Source organism: Aplidium turbinatum, chromosome 2, assembly GCF_918807975.1.
Source record: "Aplidium turbinatum chromosome 2, kaAplTurb1.1, whole genome shotgun sequence".
Taxonomy (NCBI): Eukaryota; Metazoa; Chordata; class Ascidiacea; order Aplousobranchia; family Polyclinidae; genus Aplidium; species Aplidium turbinatum.
This window is the reverse complement of record NC_137473.1, coordinates 15,723,471-15,750,199: the sequence shown is the minus strand read 5'-3', so window position 1 is coordinate 15,750,199 and position 26,729 is coordinate 15,723,471. Positions and strand designations below refer to the sequence as shown.

Below are 26,729 nucleotides of genomic sequence, written 5' to 3'. Positions count from 1 at the left end.
CTGCGACTCCGAGGACTGTCCACAATAGTCGAAACGCTTCTATGTAACGTACGAACACGCACACAGAGTGACGGTAATGTATTCAACTGTCGACGACAACGACAGCGACGACAACGAACAAGCAGAAGGTCAAACGAAGAAGAAGGTTTCTGTGACAACACAGAAAAACAACGATTAGCAAACAAAACTTACGAATTAGGCCTAATGCGGAATTACAGATGACGAATTATAGGCCTAATGAATTCTTACCGACTATTTTGTGGCGCACGGAACAGCACAGGGAGAAACCCAACAATTGAAAATTCTACCGTTGTAGATCGAAACTGAACATATAAACGGTAAACAGTAAAATATTATGCTATAAATTTCACATCATAGGTGAGTCCCGTACTTGATTTAAACATCGGGAAAATGAGACGAGGTACTTATTACACTTAACCATTGACACTAAAATTCACATTGGCCTAGCCTATCACAAAGGTTGCAGTAGGATGTTAAGCTTACCGTGAACTGTGATAATCACTGATTTGGCCACATAGGCCAACGGCAACGACAGATGAAATTGCTGCACAGAGTTCAACTATGCTTCAACCACACAGTACATTAACGCAGTAGGCTAACTCTTATTCAACTAAAAAACAGCAGCACCGTTATGTCCGTTAATAGCTCGAATTAACTACCAGTCGCTAACTATAGTTGCTGTAAACGTTAAGCTGATCTTTACATGTAGCCTACTGCCACTTAACAAAACTCAAAGCACAAAGAAACGTAGTAACGAACGCAAAGGCGCAAATGTAATTATGACGTAACGATCACACCTCGAGGTGAGACAGCAGGGGTTGCCAGGTGCTACTTAGGGAATCCGAATTTAGTTTTTAAACATAGAAAAGGAGGCGGACAAATACGACGTAACAAGTTGCATCAGAGTATTTATCACTTGTATCAGATTTGTATTTTCTTTCATCTTTTTTTTTTGTTTTTTACCAATGTGTAGTATTGCTTTTTCGATTTTATCCTATGTGGACTTTGTTTGTGCTAGATTTCTGCGCTTCGAGACTACCTGGACTATGAAAGTTGAACAATGAAAGGTTGTAAATAAAACTACAACTTTGCAGAAATTGCAGTAAACTCCATTGCTAACTCTTAATACTTTCAACAAATTTAAGTTTACTTAGTTCACCATTTCCTGAAAAACATTTATCGTGCAAAGCATATTGACTGAATTTTTGACAAACTGCACAATGAAAACGGAATCTTCAAATAAACATGACTTGAGAAAAAAAGTTGTCATAAAATTTAGCATTTTTACTCTCGGCATATTCTTGAATTATTCTGGATATCTGGTATTACTTAACCTCCAGTCAAGCATCAACATTGAAGCTGGAGTTGGTAAGTTGTAGGTTAATTAATTTTACACAAAACCCTAGATTTTAATTTTTAAGCAAATTTGAACAATTTTTTTTCCTTTTTTAATTTTGTGTTTCGTGTTTTATTTCCGTTTTAGAGCTTAGCGCATTTTTGTTCATGTCACAAATGAAACAAAAGGGTTGTTGTGAAGGTTTTGTCTGGCATAGTAGCCTACATCATGGAAAAATGCTTTTTGATGTTGTCTGAAAAGCTCAGAAATTATCTTCCTTATACTAGGTTTCCTTTCGATTTCCTACAAAAAACAATCTGTTTTGCGTATTTTTACCAAATGTTAGATGCAGTAGGCCTACATCATTAACGTCTTTATGGCATAAATAGGTATAACAGCAGTGCTCGCACGGTTGAGATGGTAGTTTGGGCTTGGTGGCAATCATTGCCAGGAAATGACATTTCTGGATCCTTAAAAGTAGATAGAATTAAAAAAATCAGTTCTTAGATAACTTTGAAAAAATTACCATTTAAATCATCTAGGAAAAAGATTGCTTTCTCCAAAAAACAAAGTTTGTCCAATATTAAACGGAATTGGTGTAGCTGCACTTCAAAAAAAATTAAAGAAGCTGTGTTTTGTTAACTTTTTGGGCCCGTTGGAGTGATTTAATGCCTATAAATTTACGATAGAACAAAATTTCAAAAACATTAGGCTATACCAGAAGCATTAGAATATACTCTTGTATCCTAAAATCAAAGATAAATTAAACTAGTTTTTTTCCTATTTATAGTACTATTCCTTTATTTATTTATTTTAAAATTTATTTAATGTGTCTATTAGATACAAGTTTATTTTTGAGTTTTATGCCATATGCATGTTGATTTTTTTCATAAGTTTGATATATACCAAAGTTTGTTTTTAGGAGCTGCCTCCGTGACGGCAACTTATGCAACAGCTGCGGTATTTGGAGTTACGTTCACTCCAGTTATTCTTCGTGAATTTGGAACAAAAGCATGCATCCTATTGTGCGAGCTAACATACCTTATTTACATTCTGGTTAATTATTATCCAGGTAAATTGAGATTTAAAGGTCAATAAACTGCATTTCCAGTGAGTAAGAACATGCGTGGGATGCCATGTTAGTACAAGAGTGATCTTCTTCTGGCTTTATCCCCACTTCAAGTGGGGTCGCCGGTGCTGCAGTCCTTCACATCACTCTGTCAACAGCACCTTCTTCCTTCACTCCCACTATTTCTATGTCTTTTGCCACTTAGTTGTTTCATTTTTTTCGACTTTCCTCGCTTTCTTTTACCAACTTCCAATGTCTCATTATTCTTCCCACATAATCTTCTCTTACCAGAGGACCGAACCATTTACGACGTGTCTTTATCAACTTACCTTTCAGTTGTCCGACTTGCATTCGTTTTCTGATCATTTCATTCTCACTCGGTCTTGCTTTGTTTACCTAGAGACCATCGCAACATTTTTATCTCAGCCACTTGATACAAGAGTTTAAAAGTTTATAACGTTAGTTAACTTAATGCGTCATTGTCTTTTTTTGCAAGCCCAAGACCACAGTTGTCTTTACTTGTTCGGACCCCGATGTTTGCATTGTCCATTCTCTTTTACATTTCTTATCGCCTGAAGTTTGGTGTCCACCCAACATTTTCTCCAAACCCGCTACTCCTCTGATAGTCACAAAGTTTTTTTCCATTCAGATGAATTATTGAGTCAAGCTGTTGAAATAACAGAAGTTAACGTAAAGCCAACGTACGTTAAGTTGACGGAATTAACTTAAATCTATTATATTTTGATCGAGATTTGCTCTACCGTAGTTATAATGATATTGTTCAGAATGATTCTTATTCTTATATCTTAATTGTAAATTTCATAAATAAAAATAAGCGATATATTTATACATTGAGCTTGTTACTGTAATTGAAACACTTAACCAGCCAATTATTTTGCTTAAAACAGAATCGTACACCCTCATACCTGCTGGAGTTATTGTCGGCATTGGAGAGGCCACCTTATGGCCAGTTATGATGTTGTTTTGTGTTTACTATGGACGATCCTATGCACTTCACTGTTCTAAGGATCCATCTGTTTACGTCATAGAGTTTCTTGGAATATTCTATTTTATTTTTCAATTCAGCGGTGTAAGTAATCCAATGTACTTTACAAAGACCCTTTTTCGTTGTAAGACGTTTAGGCAAATTTGTGTTTTTTCTTGTGAGAGTAGATTGTTTATAAGGTGAATTCGTCCGCAACTTTTGTACTTCAGTATTATCCGGACAACATTAATATATAGGAGTAGTGTTTATAACACTTACAAATAAGGTTGTATTTCGAAAAATAGCAAAATTAAAGTATAAATTATTGAATGTATCGAAACGAATCAATATCTACATTGAACTACATTCAGCAGTAAGAATTTCATAATTTCATGGAAGAAGTTTAATACATTTTTGTTTTCAAGTTGACATTGACTTTTTCCATTATTTACACCATTTTAAGTTGCATAATTTGGAAGGTTTTTAATTTTGTTTTGTCGTGTCCCGTTTGTTAAAAATTTCACTGGTTAACAACAAATTTTAAATGGAAATTCGATTAAGTGATTCTTAAAGGTTTTTTGACGCTGTTTCCGAAAATGTGGTCATTTTTTATCTTTTTTCTCCAACACACTAGGTTTTTGAAATATTTGAATTTTGTTGCCTAAAGTGCAACTGCACAATCGAAATAACATTGGCTAGAATCCATTGCCAAGACATCTGGTACCAGTTGAAAAAGTCACTTCCTTACAATTGAGGCCCACAGCCCGACCTTTTTCCCAAGCTCTCTAGCGTTTCTCTCTTACGCTACCTGGAAGTGGCAAACTCGTCAACGCCATCTGGTGATATGACGTCAGTTCAAGGCGAACTGAGTGGAGACCAAACTAGCCGAGATGGCTTGGCATCAAATAACGAAAGGACTTGTAAAAGTGATTGTCGCTTTGAAGTCTGTCTCGAACTGACAATCCGGTGTGTTGTGCAATACAATCCGCCATTGTACCAAAGTGGCCAAAAATACAAGCGCGTGGAGAACAATGGTTTTGATAATTTTTATTGAGATAAACATAGCCTTAAAATGTAACGGCGAGGTTGGTATTTATAGATTGAAACATGCTCTTTCAGATAAAGTGCGTTGAAAGTCATCGTGCAGTTGCACTTTAAATTTGACCGATAGCGACGCAAATGCAATGCGTTTTGATCTGATACAATGGTTCTCAACCTTTTTTCTTTCGTAGCCCATTTTCGTTGCACAAAAACTCTTATGGCCCATTAATTGTTTATGCAATAAAAATTGCAAAATAGATTTAAAAGCAAAAACAGCAGAAAATGTTCCAAAATAGATTATACCGTGCATCAATGAGATGCGTGCTCCTGAACGTTATTGACTAACTTGTAATTACAGTGGTTCTCAACATTAATGCCGTATTCCTTCTTTGAAAGACACAACTATTGTCTATTTTTCCCCACAATAATTCACAAAATACTGTAATACTAAAAACAGATCTGCACAAATTTCAGTAGGCTACCGCTTTCAGTTTGGCTATGACTTGATATTAATCACAAAGTGGTCTATTAGCCTACATCACAAAGTGGTCTATTAGCCTACATCATAAAGTGTTGAAAAAACTCGACGTTGATCTAAAATTAGGCGATGTGCTCAGTCATAAATAAATTAACCATTTTAATAGATTATTTAGATAAATTTACATTTGATTTACATTTCTTCCCAATTCCTTTCAACACGATTATTCCTCTTTTTAAGTTAAAAATTTTTCTTTACGGAGCCAAGTGGCTCCCTATAAGAACCACACTGTCATAGTTGCTTAAAATCAATGTTCGTATATCAACAGACGGCATTGACTACATCACGCCACCAAAATAATTATTTCAATAATTAAAATGGAAATTACCATTCTACAGTAAATTACAGCAGCACTCTTCATTGTTGCTACAATTAAAACAACAAAACAAAACACACAAGTGTAAAATTAACTATAGTAACAAATGAAACTAAATTTTTCACTAACTCTGGCAAAATTTTCAATAGGTCTGTGGCCCACCTCAAAATCTTTCCATGGCCCACTAGTGAGCCATGGCCCACCGGTTGAGAACCGCTGATCTAATAGTTACAATTTTGACGTTAAGCTCGCACAATGCGGATTTTACAATGAATTGTGAATACCAATTTCATGTGAGGAGCGTACTTATTATAGCTTAATAAGTAAAATACGTATAAATACGTAAAATATTAAAGTGCAAACATAATCAAAACTTGATTTGCTTGAGAAATATCGAGAGCAGATTCGGAATCAGTGGCTTACTTGTATCTTTGAATAAAAAAGTTAGGTAAAGTTTTTTGAATATAATTTATAATATAATAATATAATACATAATAATTATATAAATCAAATATAGTTATTACTATCTGAAGCCTTTACAGTCTTTACAGTTTATCTTTAAATCCTTTTTAGTCTGCTTTGCCTTTTTGCTTGGCATTGAGCACTTTTTGTAGTATTAATAGTTTTCATTGTTTTAATAATTATATAATATATATATAATGCAGTAATATTTATATTAATATATATAGTTCTTTTTAGTAAAGATTCGGAACCAATTCTCCTAATCCAGTGGTTTTCAACCAAGGGGTCCGTGAAGCGATTTCAGGGGGTCCGCGAAAGTTTCCGTGTTTTCAGCATGATTGATAAATTACGACATTTAAAAAATTGTTTGTGCTTTGTTTATGTATTAGCCTACAGTGATTTTCAAACTGTAAGTCGCAACCAACTGGCGCGTCGTTTGAAATTGCAAAGGACATAGCACAAAAGTTTGGTTTCTTAGCTAAAAAAATATCATGTAAATGACTTAAACCTTTTAATACGGCTACTTTGTAACGGTCGCATGTATTCTATTAACTTTTGATAAAATTTATAGAAAAACATCAAATGAGCATATGGATTACTGATGTTTGATCCCGTGTGCCAACATATAGCTCATAACATAACTTCGTCAATCTCATCAATCGTCAAGTGCGTTGCGAATTCAGCAAATTCTTCTAAGTATGTTGCTTTGAAACTTATATGACATATCGTCAGACTAATAAAATAATGGCGTAACTCACTTTTTGACGAAATTGAGATATTAGTGTTTTGTAGGTCCCTAAAATGTAGCGCATCTGCCACATAATTTTCTAAGACCTACGTTAACGAGAAAGTGGTATTTTCGTAAAAATGTCAAATGGCCTAACTCAAAGGCATGACTTAGGCCATTTTACAAATCTTTTTAATCGTTTGCTGGAAGTAAAGCTTTCCTCCAACAGAGCAGATGGTCAGAAGACGACGATCTAAACTGTACAGAAATAGAGCTTCCACTTTATTACAAGTCAAGACGATTAATTTAGCACAAAATATTTATGTTTTTTCTATTCTATGTAATCTTGGCCATTTTCAAGTAACCACCCTACTTAAATCTATCTGTTTTCTCTCTGTTCCTTTGAGAAGCTTCATTTTCCTAGCACTCTGGTAGTGCGACTTATCACTTCACACTGTGATACAGGTCAGATCTTCTCAATGCGCCGTTTCTCGGAGTCTTCTCGCACCCATGGCAGGTTTTTGTAGCAAGTCATTGTTGGATACGGTACCTAATTAGTTCTCAGCTTAATATCACACTTAGCGACTTCATAAGCTCGTTGCTGAGTTCTTCGCCATCATTCTTGAGTTTCACAGATGGGAGAAGGAAAACATAGGAAAACATAGATTTTAAAACGTTTTAATTGACTTTTATGTGTAAGTAGCTTAAATGTGCCAAAGTGGGAAAAGAGGAAAATCACTTTTTGGCGAAATTTCTCAATGACTTGCCTACTGTAGATTCCCATTACTGTAGAAAGGTCACAATGTACAGAAAAAAGAAATTCTTGTACCCTGGAACTATACCATAACCCAGCCTCATCGGCAATACAAAGAGCTTGCTTCTTCTTCTCTCGTTTGACTTGTAGTAATAGCTTAGATTGGCAATGCCTCATCGTGCAGCCATGATACGGTAGTTGCGTCCAGTTGTCGAATATCAATGATTTCACTTGGGGGCCGTAAGATGGGACATTCGTGGAGTATGTGTTGCATTGTTTGTTCTGCCGCTCCGCAGACACATATCGGCGAATTATGCAACCCCCACCTAAGTAGTTTAGCTCCAGTGCAGCCAACGTCACATCTGATCCTGTTCAATGTGACCCATGCCTTTCTTGCGAGGTCTGCTCCAGGAGGGATGGATAGTGCTGGTATAACTGAACACTGGGGAGGGATATGTGGCAGCTCGTTCCACTCCTGGGCCCATATCTCCATGCAGCTGAAGTTCTTATCCACAAGCTAAAGAGCTTGCTGAATCATCAGGAATACTACCATTGAGCACAGCCTTTTTTAGGGAAGTATTTCATAATGAGAACTTCTCCGTTTTCATCGTCGGATCCAGCTCGTGTCCGAGCATTGGTTGATCTTTAAATTGAGTTTGGATGGTGATGTCGTATGTGGCTTTGGAGGCTCAGTCTGTGATGGAAAAGACGTGGGCAAAAGGCACTGGGAGACGATCATCATATATCCGCCGCCAATATGTGAAACCAGGCTTGAGGCTTCCAACTCTACCAAGCCTGTCCCCGTTACCCGTGATATCATCGCCATTGGGCTTTGTTTGGTCCAGGTCCAAATTGAAACAATTTAGGCCATTTGCTTGTATGTTTATTTACGGTGGTCATAACTAAGCGAGGGCCACGCACACACTCTTGGCCAGCTCCATGTCCACTGCGGCCCAATAACATCGAAACGTGCAGCTTCAGGGGAACATGGTTGCAACGGGCTGCCGGGTGCTCTGTTCATACCACGTAAAGGTCAGTGCGACGTGTGTGTTTCATTCACATACAGTATTATTACCAAGGAACAATACGATGACCATATCAAGTTGAAGATTGAAGCTTGAGATGAGAAGACGAAGACAAAGAGTCCACTAGCACAGTAAAATCCGTATGGACAATGAATTTACAGGCTGTACTTCTGTGTCCTAAAACTAAGGCAAGCAGTAGCCTATTTATGTAGCCTACTATAAAACCAAGCTGAAGGTACACAATTTTACACTATTCAATCTTGAATCAAAAGATGCTTATTGCTCTATTTGGAATGAAACAGAAAGTGATTTTCGCTGTGAAGTATTCTCTTTCTTGCAGTTTAATCATTTCGGATGGATAATTTGTGGAAGCCCCGGTCTGGAGGAGATAGTTATTTGGAGTGATGGGTGTGGATATCAAAATAGAAACTCTAATGTCTCTAGTGCCTACTGTGCCCTTGCATGGAAGCATGACATCACTATTACTCAGAAGGACCTCGTGGCTGGTCTCACTCAAATGGAGTGCGATAGCATGCACAGTATTATCGAGCGAAAATTGGTAAACAACATTTTTACGACAAGAGATTACGAAATTATCATCCAGAATGCCAGGATCAGACCGCATCCCAACAATGTGCAGAGGATGCAACACAGTGATTTTATGATAATCGATGGATGATGCTTGTTGAATATTAGGCCTGGAAAGAAAGCTGGAGATCCCACGGTTCATGATCTTAGAGGCCGAAATCATGAAAGCAGTGAAAAGGCATTGTACAAGGTCCTATTATGTGAGGCTGCACAATGGGAGGATCTGCCACAGCGGTCACCAACAAACTTAGACGACACTACATGGATTCCTATTTTTTCAAGCCATCTTCCAATCAAATTGAGGAAATACAATGATCTCCAATCTATGAAACATGTTATGCCAACATTGTGCCACTCCTTTTTTGATAATTTGCCTCATTACTGATAATTTATTCAGGTTGTCTTGCCAACTGTGAACTGTTTTTGGGCGAAATATGCAGTCTAGCATGACATATAACTCCTATTGTTAGATTGGAGTTGCTATTAGGGATTTTCCTGTTAATTCTAGTCGTATTTTCACTGTTATTATGTCACCGTTAAAAAACTCATATTGATAAAGTCAAAATATCAAATGGCCTAAGTCATGTCAGTGCATTCAGAAAATGGCCTAAGTCATGCCAGCCCATTATGGGATGCAAAATGAAACAAATCAAAGTATACATGCTCATTGTACTCGCGTCGACATGCTATTTTTGTTTAACTGTACAATAAATATGATAAAAACAACCGTGTAGACAGTTTTTTTCGATTATCTCAAAACAAGAAAAAATGAGTTACGCCATTATTTTATTAGTCTGACGATATGATTTTATAAGGAGACGCGATATACCAAAATTTCAAATATAAATTTTTAAGGGTTTGCGATCTCTTCGAAGGCACCAAGAAAGGTCCACCAAGATAAAAAGGTTGAGAACCACTGCCTAATCGAAAACTAGAGAATGCAATAATAAAGATAAGTAATCTCTCACTTAAACTGCTATCATTGTTTAGACCTTTGGAAACTTAATCAGCTACGCAATCTTATATGGAGGTAGAACACCTGTTCCACCAGATAATTTTACGACAACTTCCTCTACCCCAACAGTTCGAGATCTATCAATTTGTGGAAGAAATGATTGCCAAGACCCCAATGTGACCATTCAAAATATTAACAATTATATTCCAACTTCCCAAACTCTTCTATACATTTTAATTGGAGTTATGGCTGGTTTAGTTGTGACAGCAATGTTTATTCATGGATGTTTTGTCAAAAATGTGGTTGATCTGAATGAAGATTTGAGAGAAAGTGACCAAACACAGGAGAAAATATCAACAAATGAAACAGAAAGCAATATAGTGAGTAGGATCTGAATTTTAAACAATTTCTTACTCGATTGTGCTTTACACATGCTAATTTGGGCCTTTAGTTATTGATTTACTTTCATAATGTTTTTGTGTTCACAATGTTTGCATTGAAATGATGGGTAATTACCATGTTTGTAATGAAGTATCAATCTACTGTACTGTAGATAAGTAAATAGTTACTACTTTTTTATCCAGAGCACAATGCAATCTGTACTCTTGACTTTGAAGCAAACAGGGTTGCATTTGGTCCATCCAAAGCAGTTGCTCATCACACCATTTGCCCTTTACAGCGGTTTTGTAATGTCTTTTGGATTTGTTGAAGCTACAAGAGCGTTTGGATCTTGTATAATTGGAGTGGAATACGTGAGTTTTGGCTTCTCATATTATTATTGTACTGTTTGATGTCAAATACTGTACGGTAACTTGGCAGTCGTACCTTTCTATTCAAATCGCACAAATACTTATTTACTTATTGTTATGGTTTTTGACTTGATTCAACGACAGTAAAGTCTAAAAGTAGTGAGTCGTATTTTGAATAATGGTATTTATGCAGTATAACATTTTGAAATTTATCAAAACTCTTCAGTTGTTTCATTTTCAATAAATTCAATTGCAAATCAGGCTACTGTTCCAAAAGGGCATCCAACATTATCACTTTAAAAGAATCTAACAGGAATTAAAATATTTGAAGGATAAGTACCAATTACTAGTATACGCTGCTAAAACTTCTGCATAAGTTTTACCATAAAGAAAGCAAATTAAAGTTTTTTTTATTCTAGTTTGGCATTCTCTAGAATCTAGATGTTTTCGTGCATACATTTTGCAGTGCACGTTTAAGATATTTGGCTTATATGTTTACAATTTGACATCATATGGCTTCAGCATGTCATTACGAAGTCTTCTAATAAGAGATTGCTAAACAATTACCAGATAGTTGCTTTGTCGGAAATAATGTGCGAATGAAACAGGGAATGAAATCTCATCTTTTTAAATTTACTTTGGAAGAGTTTGATGATAAGAGTCTTGCAATTATAAAACGCTTCTTTTATCACAATTTCTCTGCTTCTTCGGCAATTTTCAGCCGTCTAAATTCTCTAATATATATTTAATAGGCTAAATTTATTTAATAACGGTCCTAGTGAGGGTATTACTATAAAATCTATTTATCGAATTTTGTATTTTTTAACATCAGGTAGGACTACTCTCCGCGTTGATGGGAGGTGCTGATGCTGTGATGTCTTATGTGTCATGTAAAATTGCAAGCAAGACGAACCGACACGTGCCAATGCTTTTAGGAATTTGCTTGGACATAATTAACTACGTGGTTATTCTGTGTTGGGTTCCAACAGAATCAACAACCTGGGTTGTGTATATTATTTTTTTAATGATTGGTCTCATAGATGGCATTTGGCAACCACTGGTAAATGGTGAGTGGAGTCATGATTTGTCACATTTGCATAATTTTGCAAACTGCTGCAGTGCAGTCTGACTAAAATTGATTCAAACTCAATAACTTTCCATCCATAGCCTACTTGGGGGAAGCAGTGATGGATAGAATGATGTCATCTTCAAAAAAAAAATCAGTTAAACTCTCCTAAAAGAATTAAAAGTCTAAACTTTTCTAAGAGTCAACTTTCTCCTATCTTTTACTGACTGAAGACGTTGTAGTCTCTGTGTTACCGATGGAGGCAATGACAAGTAAGAAAACCTCTTAACCCTTTAAGGGACAATGGTACATATGTGTACCATAAAAGTTTTGAGCTTCCGCAACTAAAATAAACATTTTTTTGTTAATTTTACATTTTTATGGTATTCTGCTACATTGATTGTTCAATATAAAATTAGAATTTCGAAACTCTGGATCATTTTTCACACATTTCAAAGGTTGGTTTTTGAGCAGTTAGCGTAGTACCACGGTAACGTCTGTTCATGGTATGCTTGTGGAAACAACAAGCAGCAGTTTGCTCTATTTCATTCCGAAATATAAATGATAGTTGTTGTATTGTAATATATAAACGTTTTTACCATTGTTGAAAGTATTTTAGTATTGAAAAAAATCATCTAATTTTTATGGTACATATGTGTACCATTGTCCCTTAGGGGAAATATCAGATAACTTTTCAGATCCGTTGAGGTACCTGTAGGCAGTGTGTTTTCGTGTTGTTGCTGATTCGTAGCTCTTTAATTTTAGAAAATGTTAATAGCCTATGTACATATATGCAAACATTGCACCAGAAAAACACTCTAAAACAGAACAAGCAATATATGTATTGAGTGTAGTGTCCACCTGTGCTATGTAAATGGTAGAAATTGCTTCTCATTGTACCATGAGTGTGGCTAACTTTACTGAACTGTCACCACTATACTTGGAAGATGTTTCTGTATGAATGTGGGAATTTCTGATTTTCATCATCAAGTTATTTTGCATGGAAACTACACTTTCATAATAAAAGTGGTGAATATAGGGCTGAGTTGACCCCCTATATGTGTTGAGTGCAATGTCCACCTGTGCTTTGTAAATGGTAGAAATTGCTTCTCATTGTACCATGAGTGTGACAACTTTACTGAACTGTCACCATTATACTTGGAGGATGTTTCTGTATGAATGTGGAAATTTCTGATTTCCATCATCAAGTTATATTGCGTGGAAACAACATTTTCATAATAAAAGGGGTGAATATGGGGCTGGGTTGACCCCCTCAATAGCTAACATTGAATAGTCATGTGGGTAAAATCTTTAAAATCACAAGACTGTAAAGCGAAAGTGCTTATGAAAAACAATAGTGCTCCTCATATGAAGCAACTAAAATCAAAATAGCTATTAATAAAATTTCCCCTAAGGGACAATGGTACACATATGTACCATACCGTTTTATAATAAACAAACAAACAAATTTAAAAAAAAATTCTTAAATTCAATTTAAGTTGCCATTTTAAACTACAAAACATATTTATTTGGAAAAAAACTTTCTTAGAAATATTATATCCCTTAAAGGGTTAAAAAATTTTGTCACGCCATCAGCAACAGTTGCAAAATTTTGAAAAATTTGAAAAAAGGTTGGTAGCATGTTTAAGCAGCCATGAGGTTAAAGGTAATACGAACCGTGAGTTGATTTTGATACAAAAACAAATGAAAAAACAGCGCAAACCCCTCAAGAATTAAAGTGAATGTAATGGAAGGAAAATAATTAATTTAGAGCAAAGTAAATTGAATTTTATTTCTCACTAAAGAAATGACTATGCTGAAATATTTAATTGTATGGTATTGAGTGTAATATGTAAAACAAACCTAGTTTAGTTCTACATTTCTACAGTATTCAAAACGGTGTTTAGCTTAAAAACAGTTTAAAAGTTTTGTTTACAGCTACTGTATGCTTAATAATCAAAATTAAATTCAGAATAACTGGCTCTTTCGTTCTAAAGATGCAATTAGCAAGATGATTTTTCTTTTCCGTAATCAACATATATTGTATTGTACAATAACATCTAGCTTGGTTAGCGAATTTAGAGAATTATAAGTATAAGCAATTTAAGCATCCATGTATTGCTCAACATTACGGGCAAGCAATTTTTGTGTAACGTATTTTTAAACACTCTTTTATATGGTGATTTTTTCATAAGAATATGATAGATTGTTAATATAAAGTAGACCGAATACTGAAAAGTTTGGGTGTTTATCAGGACAATTATTGTTTCTAGCACTAGTTGCTACGTTCATCTGATGAAATTGAAAGTAAAATTAACAACAAACAAGATGGTTTATAATTACGTAATTGGTTTTAGTGTTACTGTAATAGGTACTATAACATTTAATGTTACTGTAATTGGTTATGGTTTTAAATTACGTAATTTAACGTGGAAAGTAACCGCTCACACATCATTGTCCAATTTTTTAAAATATCGTGTGTTTTATTTTTTCTTGCCTTCAATCGCACTGCAGTATATAACCTGGTGAAATTTTATTTTGTATGTTATTCGCTCTGAGGATGCGCATTGTCATGGTGCGCGAAACGTCAGTGAAGCAATAAACCATTTTGTTTTTGTTAATTTTACTTTCAATTTCATCAGATGAACGTAGCAACTAGTGCTAGAAACGTAAAGTAGACCGACGACCAAATATTTTCCATAAAAGAAGTTGAACAACATTTTCATGAAGCAACTTCTTTTTAAACAGAACTTCACAGCAGTTACTTCCCGGGAAATGAAGACATAGCATTGGCCGTGTGGAACATGTATACCATTGTTGGAATAGCATGGCAGACGGGTTGGAGTACCAGCCTTTGCGTGTACGAAAAAGTTTATTTTCAAATCTCTTTGCTCTGTTTTTCCGTCATCTGCTATGGTGAGAAATGAAGTGAGATGAAATAAAAAAAAAAAAAATTAAATTGATTTTATTGTAGATTTTGAATTCATGACTATCGCACTTCCTATTTCGACTCCCGGCTTCAGCTGATTGTTGAAAAAACACCGATCACTATCCAGGGTGCAATAAATTGGGTGGACTTAGTTGCTGAAGGAAAGGTGACCGAAAGGAAGGAACTGGCCACCTTACTCTCGTTAATGCCAAAGGCTTAGTATACTAAAAACTTTATTTTCTTCTCCCCAGATGCTTGGATCAAGTATGGGATTCACCTTTATCTTTTACCTCTTTAAAATCTTAGATTGTTTAACTCTGTTTTGAACAAAAAAGCATTAAAAGCGATTTGACTGTATTGTGTTTTATTTTTTCAGGAATTTCACAACATGTGTATTACCGAAAAGGTCCTAATCAAAAGAGAGAAAACGTAACTGGAGTTGTAGCAATGACCAAGTTGTAAAGATATTGACCACTTCAATTTTTTTTTACTATTGTTTTGTTTGTATATTGTGATTTCAAAGTATTAGATTCATAAATTATCTTAGGTGCCCGTAACCTTTCCAGAGAGCCTAGAAAGTCAAAGCAAACGTTGCATTAACTTTTGCCAAAGTGCAATTTTTAGCGGTGTCTTAGTTTTGGGCCGAGGAATAGCATTAGTGCCAGGCCAACGTAAGCCCCTCAACGGCCTTGTTTGTCATTGGTGTATGGTTTACAAGCTTTAATTCTATCAAAACGCGGAGAAGCTAATAACAAAAGTTAACTTTTTGTAAATAACTCAATTTATCACTTAAAATTATAAGGTCGATTTGTTTTGAAAAGGCTACTAACGAAAAATTATATTTCAATTTTCATATCAGGCTCTTTGTTCTTTGTTATTTTTGTTTTTTGTAGAATAACAGCGCTTTGTTCTGCTAATTTACCTCTTCCAATTTTTACATTACTAGAACAAATAACTTTTGCACAAATAGAATGAAATCACCTGTGTGAAATATTTGTCTTAACTTCAAGCGATATATTGTGCAATTTAGGGAGCATTTTTATCACACATTTCAGTGATTGATTGTCGCATTGTTATGGCATTTGAAAGCCACGCACCAAATTTGAGGCTAATTAAACTCGGTTTTGCCTATCGACTTTTGAATTGAAAATTAACACTTGACTCCATTTTATGAAACTACAATAAAGGTACCAAACTTTATTATCTCCGCTCTTGGCTCAATGCCAGTCTGCACGCGTTTGCTCACTATATGCCCAATGATATTAATGACTGCTGTAACATCATTTGAGCTATTTCTTTCCGTTCTTTTGTTTCAAGCTGTTTTGTGATATAACCTACGGTCACTGGGGTACGCAGAGGAAGGGCGGGAAGGTGGGCTGAGGGTTTGATCCGGTCTAGAAGAATACTTTAAGTATTCTAACGAAGTAGAGTACGGCATTCAATATGTTTTGGATAGCACTGTTAAAGCAAATAACAATATTGTTATAAATTAAGCACACTAAATCCATTGCTTAATAACCCTCTTTGCGTACTCTACTGCATACAGTTGTGGGCCGTTGTAGAATTTTTTGTGTGATGCAGTGTTGTTAGTTTCTCAACCATATTTTTACACGTTTTTATAAAATGTAATGTAGTTTTGGCACTTTTAGAGTAAAATGATATTATATTAAATACATTTAGTTTATTATTCACTAAAAAAACTTTGGCAACATGTTTGACCCTCTCTGAAATCATCAAAAAGTTTTTAATTGAATGGAAAACTTCAATTTATAATAATATTTTACAAGAAATACTATCAACACCACAAAACTTGCTAATGCCAAAGAGACACAACTATATCAAATATAGTTACATTCACCAAAAAACCTTAACCACCTGTTTCAACTTTATTGTGATCATCGGTAGTTTTTTTTTTCCCGATCTGGTTCAGCCACAGCCCTGTTGACAAGGCTGGACTCAAAGAGGAAGGAGCGCTGGACAGAAGCTGTTGAATCAATCAACTTCACGCACTCCAGGCGCATAGCATGGAGTACACTGAACAACCTAACTGGCAGATGACGTGCCTCTCGTCAACTATGTCCCGTGGAGAACGGGAAATACAAACCGAGAAATCGTGCATCGGACAGATCCGTCTTACAAGAAATGACGGATCTCTGCAGGGTAACAACCCCAGACGGGGAAAACACCTCAGGTGAGTTCACCCAGGAGGAATTTTCTGCTGCCCTCCAGCACATAAAGCTAGGTAAAGCCCCGGCCCTGACCACCAATGCCGGAGTTGATATTCCATGCTGCTGCCTCCTTAAAGTCCTGGTTAATCTACATCTTTTCCTGATGCTTGTGCCACCTGATAATTCCTAGAATTTGGAGAAGGGCTCTTGTGGTTGCAGTTCATAAACCTAAGAAGCCCTCAGGGGACCCGTAGAGCTACCGCCCAATCTCACTGCTCTGCATCCCTGCAAGATTCTCGAGAGGTTCATCTACGCCCGTATCAAACCAATAAACATCAGCTCCTCCGTGAGCAAGGTGGCTTCCGACACGGACGAGCAACCGTAAACCAGGTCACACTTATGACCCAAGACATTGAGGATAGATTTTTGGCTAGGAAGAAGGCTGGCGGGGTGTTTGTTGATCTCACGGCGCCTGTGACACCGTATGGCATAGTGGCCTTACCTGCAAGTTACTCCGTCTGCTCCCTGACAGACACATGGTTCATAATATGATGATGGAACTTGTGCAAAACCGCACCTTCACCCACACAACCGGTAGCGGACGTAGAAGTAGACTACGCCTACTTAACGGCGTCCCACAGGGATCGGTCCTGGCTCTTCTCCTGTTCAACATATACAACTACGACCTGCCCCCCACCATCTCCAGAAATTATGCTTACGCAAACGACCTGGCGTTCTTGCACTCAGCGGAAAATTGGCAGTCTGTCGAGAGGAACCTCAGCCAAGACATGCAAACACTATCAGCATACCTCCAGAAATGGAAGTTACAGCTCTGCAAGGTAAAAACAGTGTCGGTGGCCTTCCACTCAACCGGGAAATAAACTCAACATGGGTGGGGAACGCCTGCCCTACAGTGCCGAACCTACTTATCTCGGCATAACCCTGGACAGGTCACTCACGCACTGCCGACACCTGCAGTCACTGCGCAAACAACCATCCACACGCGTCGCACTTTTGAGGAGATTGGCGGGTTCCGGCAGGGAAGCTGGTGCCAAAAATTTTCGTACAGCTACCCTAGCCCTTGTTCATACCACCGCTGAGTACTGCGCACCAGTCTGGTGCCATATTTGTCACACCCACTACATTGATACCGCCGTCAACGATGCGCTGCTTACTGTGACTGGATGCCTAAGTCCCACCCCGACGGACTACCTGCCCATCCTGGCAGGCATGCAACCTGCTGCACTACGTCGTAAAGAATCCACGAGGTTTCTCGCTTGCCGCGCTTTGGACCCCGACCACCCCCTCCATGTAACATTCCATCAACCAACACCTATAAAGCAGCAGCTCAAATCAAGACGCTCCTTTGTGCCTGCCAGAAGAACTTGGTTAAGTGCAGAACACTGGACGAACCACGTGTGGAACTGGCAAAACCACACCTCCACGCTCCGTGACTTCATACCCGACGCCGATCCCCGTCCACCGGGGATGTTCTCTCGCAAGGCTTGCGTGGGTCAGGCTTAACCTCCTGCGAACTGGCGTCGGCCGATTTTGCTCGGACATGCACAAGTGGGGCCTGGCTCCTCCATCAGAATGCGAGTGTGGCGCCACAGAACAGACCGCAGACCATGTCATTCATCACTTCCTCATCCACCGGCCTCCACAAAGTGCGCATGGACTAAGGGCCTGGACGACAAGACTGCTGAGTGGCTGATGACTTCCTTAATTCATTCCCTTCAGTCTAGCCTGGAAAGACCTGCGCATACGCCGACGACGACAATCGATAGGTTTTTATTCAAACAGTAGAGAAAATGGTTTATGATCTTGCTGCCATTGAACGTGCCCCTCTCTGGTGTCCAGGTGGAGCACTCTCTGGAACGGAGTATTAATAGTATATTTGCCACTGCTCAACCAAGTAACCAACTTCAAAGTATTGTTAACTTGTTAGTGAAGTTCTCTGCGCCATGTGGTTTCAATCAAGAGACATTTGTACATGACAAATTGTCTCTACAACATTTTTGTATGGTTGCTTGCAGTTGTTCAAATATCTAAACAGCAAGCAAACGAAGTTTGTTAAGAAGGTGGTGCAAAGAAATGTATTTTTTACTCATTCAAACCAACTCCTGCTGCTTGCCATGTGTTCAGATAAAGATAAAGCAGCGAGTAGCGACTCTGTTAATAAAATCAGGAAGCTAATAGATCAATAGTCTACATTCTCAAAACTGCAGATGGAGCTTTTCTTGAAGTTGAAAAGGATGGGGAGAGGCTTCACATTGATAATATTTTCTTATTCCAACAGACAATGAAACAAGAAATACATAGAGATGATAGAAAAGTCGTTTTACAGGTCTTGCAAAAATATCACGAAAGTAAGTTTTTCATAGCTGAACTTTCACGCAACGAATTAATATCATATGATTGATTGGGACACTGAACTTAAAATTGAGTCTCTCTTTTTGTCATTCCTCAGTAGTATAATACATTCTTGAAGTTTCAAAGTAGTCCAACCACACTCAGTCAGTGGAGTGAGGAATTAGATCATGACTAAATCTTACACAGAAGGCACAGGTTACAAGGCAAGCGTTGGTTAGGGCTACTCGAGGTAGCGGCTTAACAGCAGAAAGATTGTGCTTACATAGGTTATTGAACCAAGAAGCATTTCAGCTTTAATTAACAATAAAAGTCATTGATGCTAAGGCATAGTAATGTTTTAATAAAACTTCTTTAAGTTTTTGAACGTTGGGTAGTGTTTGCATACATAAACGCTTTGTAGCCTAAAGTACTATACAAGGGGTAGGCTATAGGTTTCATCAGCAAACTCAGCTAAAAATTGACATGAAAAGTTGGCAGGGAAGATGAGCTCATTTTAACTTAAGCCATCATAACAAACTCAAAGTTTTATATTTTTTCATTGCTCCTATTGTGCATGCATGAGTTTGATGAGTTTCTATGCAACTGTAAGCATTGGGAAATAAGCTAAAACTACTTTACAGTTTTATGATATTTACATGAAAAAATCCTATGAAGCTTGGTAATCTCTATATTAGAGATAAACTCTGTAAACTCTATATTAGGGATATTAGGGTCTTGCCGCTGCTAGTTATATTATCTTGTTTACCAAAGTATAGCAAACGTATGTGCTATACATTATTGCCAACCTATCCATTGTATTGAGGTGAACGGTTCGTCTTACGGAGAGAACAGCATTAGGGGAAGACGGGGCAAAGCGGGACGAGGGGCAAAGCGGGACATCGCGATTTCTCACGTTTTGTATTCTTTGGCTCCCTCTAACCGGAAGCACTAGTTAGGCAACTATAAACTGTATTTGCTGTGAAAAAATGGCGACAGGCAGAGCACAACGCGTGTCGTGAGGAAGTAAAATGTGTTTTGGCATGATTTGTTATAAGAAAGAGTTGGAAAAGTAGCTACCACATTCGTTAGCATAAACGAATTTGTTGGTAGCTTTGTTTTTATCTTAGACATTGAGACAGTATTTGTTGGTAACAAAAGCAACTTTTACCTGAAACTTTACAGGTTTCAGCAGAGCTGTTATTTTCCAAAGGCCATACTTTGGGGCAAAGTGGGACAGCTGTATTAGGGCAAAGTGGGCGGTGCATTAGGGAAACATGAGACTCTAGAAGTCTAGATTGTATCTGTGGTTCTTCTGTTGACTGAATTTTTGTTTATAACTCTTTTAGCCTTCAAGATTGTAAAATATTTATCAGCATTCATTTATATTGTACCGGTAGGGCTACACAATTTAATTCTGACAATGGTTCGTCGCTATAAGAGACAACTGCAATAGGTAAATGGACGGATAGGCTATCAATATTAAGAATGCAATAGAAGATGTGAAAAGAAAGAAGTTGTCTTTGAGAGAAGCGGCTAAACAGTACCAAATCATGCAAAAATGAAGTGTCCTGCTTTGCCCCACGGCTGGGGCAAAGCGGGACATTAAAAAAAAATTCTTTTTGGATTTGTACTATAACAGTAGAAAGATTCCGCTTGATCTTCGAACCAAATATGCTGACCAACTAAGGCTTTCAATTAAAAAAGAAATTAACTAAATCCAACCATCACTGTTGCTGAAATTAAGTTTTTACGAAAAGTGTCCCGGTTTGCCCCGTCTTCCCCTACACTGGTCAGAAAGTTGAAACCAACTTTCTGGTGCATGAACAAAAGGATTATTTTTAGGATATATTTGGATCGCTGAGTTTGAAATTGAGGTTGAAATTTGCACATCAAAGCTCATTTCCTCATAAACTCGGAAAATATCTTGAAATTGAAGGCTTACGCAGTGTTATATGGTACATGCCAGCATGACATTTTGGATTAGTGTGCCGTGCAAACTTAACTGTATAAGATACTGCAGCGGAAAGAAATCACAATTCACGACACAAATGCAATTTGGATGAAAATAGAAATTTCCTAGAGTAGCCTACGTACTAATAGGCCTACAACTTGGCTACTGCGAAAAGGAGAAAACATGGAAATAAATATTTTTGGACAGGTTTAATTTGTGGTGCATATGTGTGCCACTGGTCCTCAGAGGATTAACGTATGATGGCTGCAGTTAAAAAACAAAACAGACTTGATACAAGAAAACAGATCTCGTTTTCGGAATGTATACCCTCGAAAACCCCCAAACCCCTCTGATCGTAGTTGCACCAAAAATTGTGTTGACCAGTGTTATCAGAGTGCCTCTCTACATCTTTTCCAGTCTCTGATGTCTGTAGTAAAACTGTATATTATCTAATAAAGATAAACTATTTCGTACATGAAGGCCTATTGTATTCTTGAATTTGTCAAAAGTCTTCCATTCTGTGAAACATGCTTTACTGTTAAAAAAGATTGAAAGCTGTTATGGTATCAGGGAAGTTCCTCTATGTTGGATAGCGTAAATAATTATCTGAATAACCGTTTACAATATATTCTATTATATTATTTTATATTTTATTATATTATATTATGTAGAGTTTCACAAGGCTCAATTCTTGGACCATTATTGTTCTTATTGTAAGTCAAAGAAATGCTGTTAGCTTCTTTTACCACTCTCTTTGCAGATGACGAGTTTTTTTCGCTGAAACTTTTCGGTCATTCGTCCGAAATGACTTGATAAAATTTGGTCATTTGTTATTTATTTCGATCATTTTTAGTCATTTTTGGTCATATATAGTCAATTTACTATATATTTTTTCGGACATTTTGCTAAAAAATCGGTCAATGACCGATAAATGACCGAAAAAAAAAAACCCAAGATGACACTCTGTTATCTATGTCAGCAAACACATTAAATGGTCTTCAAGATAACAAAAACTAATGCAAATTGACAATTGTCTTTAATACAACAAGCTTTCTCTAAGTAAAATGAATGTATTTTTATATACATATATAAAATCACAAAAGTCTATTTTACAGAAATTTCTGTAAAAAAACGCATACGCCGGTTATTAGTCAGAACATAAAATAGGTGAATTAATCAACCCAGATGTAAATTGACATAACAACTACGTAATTACAATTTACCAAATCTATGTGATGTACAATCGTTTCTTACGAAAATACCTCATTTCTATGGCATCGCTGCTGCCATATTTCTTATGTAAAATCACTTTTTTTACAACGTATACCTGCAGCCGTATGGAGACACTGCTGAGTGCATTTTTTGATTCTTCAGGCCAGCAGCTTTTTGATCGATCAAACGATCACGCATATTCAGGTTCTAAAAAAATAAAGAATCAACTGCGTATGTTTATGTGCTTTGGACTGATGACAAAAATACAAAAAATAGATACTGATGATGCTACTGATGACTTTGTTTTGCCAAAGTGAAAAAAAAAACAACAACCCGGGCCATTATAATCGTAATCCGGCTCTGCATTTAAATCATCTGCTATGGCTAGCGAGTGTCTATTGCATTCTGCAGATACTGCATGTTACCGTATATAGGCCTACAATAGTTGAAGCGGAAACTTTAGACACATGATTCTAAAACTTGGTCTTTTTCTTTGCCCTTTGAAAACACATTGATCAGTCCTTTATGACCCCAAACTGTGAGTTCGTCGTATCCAGATAGAACCTCACCATCTACAAACCAGTCTTTTCGGTTGAAAAGTGAAGCAAAATTGTTTTCTTGATGATATGTTTTCGATTGTGAATGAACAGAATCATTGAATTCTTTTAAAGATTCTGTAATACTCGCTGCTGCAACCTCGTCTTCTGACAAAGAACGAATGTGGATTCCTTTCACTCTAGCAGTTTCAAAGAAAGGTTGATCCAAGTAATTTTTTATTGGTGAAACATAAGATCGAAATACGTTCAGCAATTGTGCCTTGGTCGCTGTTTTTCCCAACAGTATATCTATATTTCCATCTGATAAGTGCGCAGCCCGGGAGGCCCCCTGCGGGCAAACGTGGTAGATGCACGAGAAGTTCATTAAATTCACCATGACAAAGTTGTCTTGCACAACCTGTAAAACATTACTTTTTTTAATTCCGTAGGCTACTTGTTAGCTACAAAACGGCCAAACTAAACAATGTATTTTAGCTTAACATGTTCAGTGCCGGTACATTAGAGTATTTTGCACGAATAATTAGCAAATCTGAAAAACTACAAATAGTATTACTTAATGTAGCAGAATGAGGGGGATTATATTACCTTCCAACATTTGCCATCATCTTGAGTGTCACTTTTATGGGAAGGCAATTGGCAAGATTCTTCAATAATGCGTTCGTTAGACACAAGGTTTGTTGTTTTTTGCAATCTAATTGTTTCTTTGGTTGATTCTAAACATGTATGGCATGGATATCTACACCTGGTAGTGTCCTTACTTAAATCAATCAGATGATTGTCGCTAGCTGGAAGGTAGGTTACTTTGCATGGATAACTTTTAAAGTTAACAATGGTCCATGGATAACTGAAAAAAGTTCGATTTGCACCCAGGAATCGTAACTTTTCAGATAGTTTGTTGTTATCACTGACTAAACCATAGCAAATCGACAGAAGACAAAAAGTAAGAAAGTTCCCTTGGTTATCATGAACCGAAGAAAGGCCAATTGGATGATTTTCACAACTGATTATTTGTATAGTTGCTGTTTCCGGATCGGTTGTTCCTTGACTAGTTGCATTGAAAGAATTATTTGTACCTCCAGGTATAAGGCCAAGTTTTATTGAGGGTTTTGAGTAGAGAATGGGTTTGTCAAGACAAACACCATACCCAGACAAATCTACACCTCTTCTTCGCTGTTCGGCAACTAAGACTCCATTTAAAATTTCACTAAAAGTGCCATCTCCGCCTACCGCTATAACACCATCATATGAAGATAAATCTGCTTCTGCAATGTATTTTCTAGCGTGACCTTGGTACTCCGTGACAATCAAAGTTTCTTCAATTCCAGCTATTTTGAACAGAGATGATGCAATCGTATCGTGAACTAATTTCGCCTTTTTCTTTCCGCTGTGTGGGTTTACGATCACCAACAAGTTTTGAGAGCGAACGTAACCTTGCTTTTTCAATTCCATCTTGAGTTCTTGTTGAATGAACAAATGCATGTCCATGCAGGACTTCTCTTTATGTGACCGAAGCTTGATGGTTTGAAGTTTCCGGCATTGTTTTTCCAATTTCACCCAATAGTTGATATGCAGCGAAAAGCATGAAGACACTTTTGGTCTTTGAAAACTGAAATAGCTAATACTCTGAAGAAAGGGTTTTCCGTCTTTATCAACTTTCCATTTGTCTTCTGCGTAGCTTGTAGATATGACGTTGACTAGATCGATGTACTTGTCAAACGTCGACAATCGATCGTCGCTCGACACCGATGTTTTAACACATCTCAAACAAAGGAATCCATTTTTTAGTTGAATGGTGCAAACCAAATTATCCCACACGAATTGATTTGATGCCATTGTCATTTCACTTGACATGTTGTTTAGATATCGAAAATTCTATTGGTTTAACTGAACAAACTGAAAATAAAAACAAACTGAACGGACTGAACTGTTTGGTTTTCTCCTTTAACTGAACATCATCTGAGTTATTAAACGTAGTTTCAATTGTAGTGCCTAAAAACTTTCATTGGAGCCACCTACAAAAGGTGTTTTCTTAACTCAAGATTTCAAAAAAAAACAAAAAACAGTTTTCTTGAAAGCTTTCACATTTCCTGATGGCATGAAAAGTTTTTTAAAGCTAAATTTACGAAATTCGGCGGTAGGTTTGTTTTAGTCTACTTTATTTACATTTTCATTAAGTGATTAGACAATGTTCCGTTGCCGCACCTTTAAAGCATAATCTTGATTGTCTCTCAAACTTTTATAGGTTCTGAACCACTGAGGCAGACATGGCCACTAGGGTGCCACAGGCGCCCTCATGTGGCCGAAATCACCTGAAATTTTTTTCTGGTGTGACATTTCACATATTAAGGCACTTTGCAAAGTTTTATTGAGATTGGACAAAAATTGGATGTGCAGATTGAAAACGAAAGTCTAAACTGAAATACAGTAAAACTAGGGGATTTTCCTAGTTTGAACATCAGTTTTTTGCTATTTCTCATCTTTTTCTCAACATTGAAACAATGTAAATCCAAGAATTAGGTTAGCCTGTTACATTGATTCACCATCTTGCAACATTGAATCAACATAGCTGGCTTGACCTAACTCAGGGTCTTGGAACAATGGCTTTAGTATTTCTTCTTCTGTTGAATCAGTGTTGCAGCGCCCAGGAAAGCTTAGTATTAAACCCATGCAAGTTGTGACTTAATCTGGGAGAATATAGCGGACAGCAAAGATAAGGCAGGTAGCCTACTGTAAGAAAGGGTTATGTTACCTTCGCTTCTTGCAGGAAAGGCTAATAATGTTGCAAAACCTATGGTTGTATTGTTTTTTAGGTTATTCTACTAATGATAATTGATACGGTAGTGCTTTTACAAATCGGTCTGGTTAGTATTACAATAATGAACAGCCAGTCTCAGAATGCTGAGAAACAGTATCTTCTTCTTTCTACTATTCCAACGAAAGATGATCAGAAAATCAAGGGAAGTAAACTGCCAACTTATCATCAAGTGATTTTAAGCTTTCTTGCCTTTAAGCAGGAGCTTGAATCTCAAAATCCCACGAAAAGGAAAATCCAAATATCAGTAGATGCAGCAAACGAGACAGTGGAGGACATCTTAACGTTTTCCTACAAAGCAATATTCCAACAATTCATCCAAAAAAAAGGCTCAAAAAATTCAATCTTTTCGAGATGAAATGAGTCTTATCTTCAAATTCAGATCAAATACTTCCCAGAGTGATGGAAAGCAATCGGAAAGGATTAAGGAATTTAAAAAGAAACTTCAATTGACCTTTCCTTTCTGGCCTCGCGATGTAATGAAGAAGATGTCAACTGAGAAAGATAAAGAATTTTTGTGGAGCATGCAAACTACCAGAGAGGCGTCAATGGCAGGGAGAGACAATGCTTTGCGTAAGACGTTGAAACTAAAACATTCTAGAAAAGAAGCAGAAGTGCAAAGGAAAGAAAAAGAAATAAAACGTCAAGAGGCTGAATCCAGCAGCAAAAGTAACATTTCACTTTCTTCTAGCGATGAAGTGACTGCAGTTAACACTGCCGAGCCTTCTACATTCACAGGAAGTAAAAGGAGTCACCGTCGAGTTGTAAAAACCGGTACCACAATATTTGTACCACACGACATTTTACGATCACCTGGTTTAGTGGCCACAAGTTTACCAATCAGAATAACACCAACTGCATTATCTGCAACACCACACTCGTTAATCAAGAGTTGTTCTGGTGAAACTATTCGCGTAAACTTAAACCACATGACGGCTCAAAGGAATAGAGTTGAAACGATTTTCAATATTTCTGAAGCGGTTAAAAAAGGTTGGGTACCTCCTGAAGTTGGAACCATTCATTGGGATGGTAAAATGATGGAGTCACTATCAAACCCTAATAAGCAAGTTGATAGGCATCCGATATTACTATCAGGTATTGGAGGCTCAAAACTGC

At 37.0% G+C, this 26,729-nt stretch overlaps 2 protein-coding genes and 1 long non-coding RNA gene across 3 annotated transcripts; 1 reads left to right on the top strand and 2 right to left on the bottom strand.

Moving 5' to 3' along the window:
• Positions 1-9: 9 nt before the first annotated feature.
• LOC145765577 (uncharacterized) lies at positions 10-902 on the bottom strand. The gene is made up of 3 exons (XR_014288589.1): positions 505-902; positions 250-323; positions 10-149 (listed from the first exon to the last, which is right to left on the bottom strand). It is a non-coding gene; the product is annotated as an uncharacterized LOC145765577 (long non-coding RNA).
• A 51-nt stretch (positions 903-953) lies between these two features.
• Positions 954-16,237, top strand: LOC145765082 (protein unc-93 homolog A-like). Its single transcript, XM_082576823.1, has 8 exons — positions 954-1,389; positions 2,280-2,429; positions 3,335-3,516; positions 9,853-10,197; positions 10,402-10,569; positions 11,399-11,633; positions 14,381-14,548; positions 14,938-16,237. The coding sequence occupies exons 1-8, from the start codon at positions 1,242-1,244 to the stop codon at positions 15,021-15,023; spliced, it is 1,482 nt and encodes a 493-aa protein (XP_082432949.1). The 5' UTR covers positions 954-1,241; the 3' UTR covers positions 15,024-16,237.
• A 6,321-nt stretch (positions 16,238-22,558) lies between these two features.
• On the bottom strand, positions 22,559-24,652 carry LOC145788363 (ceramide kinase-like). The gene is made up of 2 exons (XM_082600137.1): positions 23,387-24,652; positions 22,559-23,198 (listed from the first exon to the last, which is right to left on the bottom strand). The coding sequence occupies exons 1-2, from the start codon at positions 24,650-24,652 to the stop codon at positions 22,704-22,706; spliced, it is 1,761 nt and encodes a 586-aa protein (XP_082456263.1). The 3' UTR covers positions 22,559-22,703.
• Between the last annotated feature and the right edge of the window lie 2,077 nt (positions 24,653-26,729).

Bases quoted from the DNA above. Each gene is read 5' to 3' on its own strand.
- LOC145765082 (XM_082576823.1), top strand. From the start codon at position 1,242: ATGAAAACGGAATCTTCAAATAAACATGACTTGAGAAAAAAAGTTGTC. The intron at 3,517-9,852 runs GTAAGTAATCCA...ATCATTGTTTAG, and splicing joins TTATTTTTCAATTCAGCGGT to ACCTTTGGAAACTTAATCAG. The intron at 14,549-14,937 runs GTGAGAAATGAA...TTATTTTTTCAG, and splicing joins TTTTTCCGTCATCTGCTATG to GAATTTCACAACATGTGTAT.
- LOC145788363 (XM_082600137.1), bottom strand. From the start codon at position 24,652: ATGTCAAGTGAAATGACAATGGCATCAAATCAATTCGTGTGGGATAAT. The intron at 23,199-23,386 runs GTAATATAATCC...AATGTTTTACAG, and splicing joins ATGATGGCAAATGTTGGAAG to GTTGTGCAAGACAACTTTGT.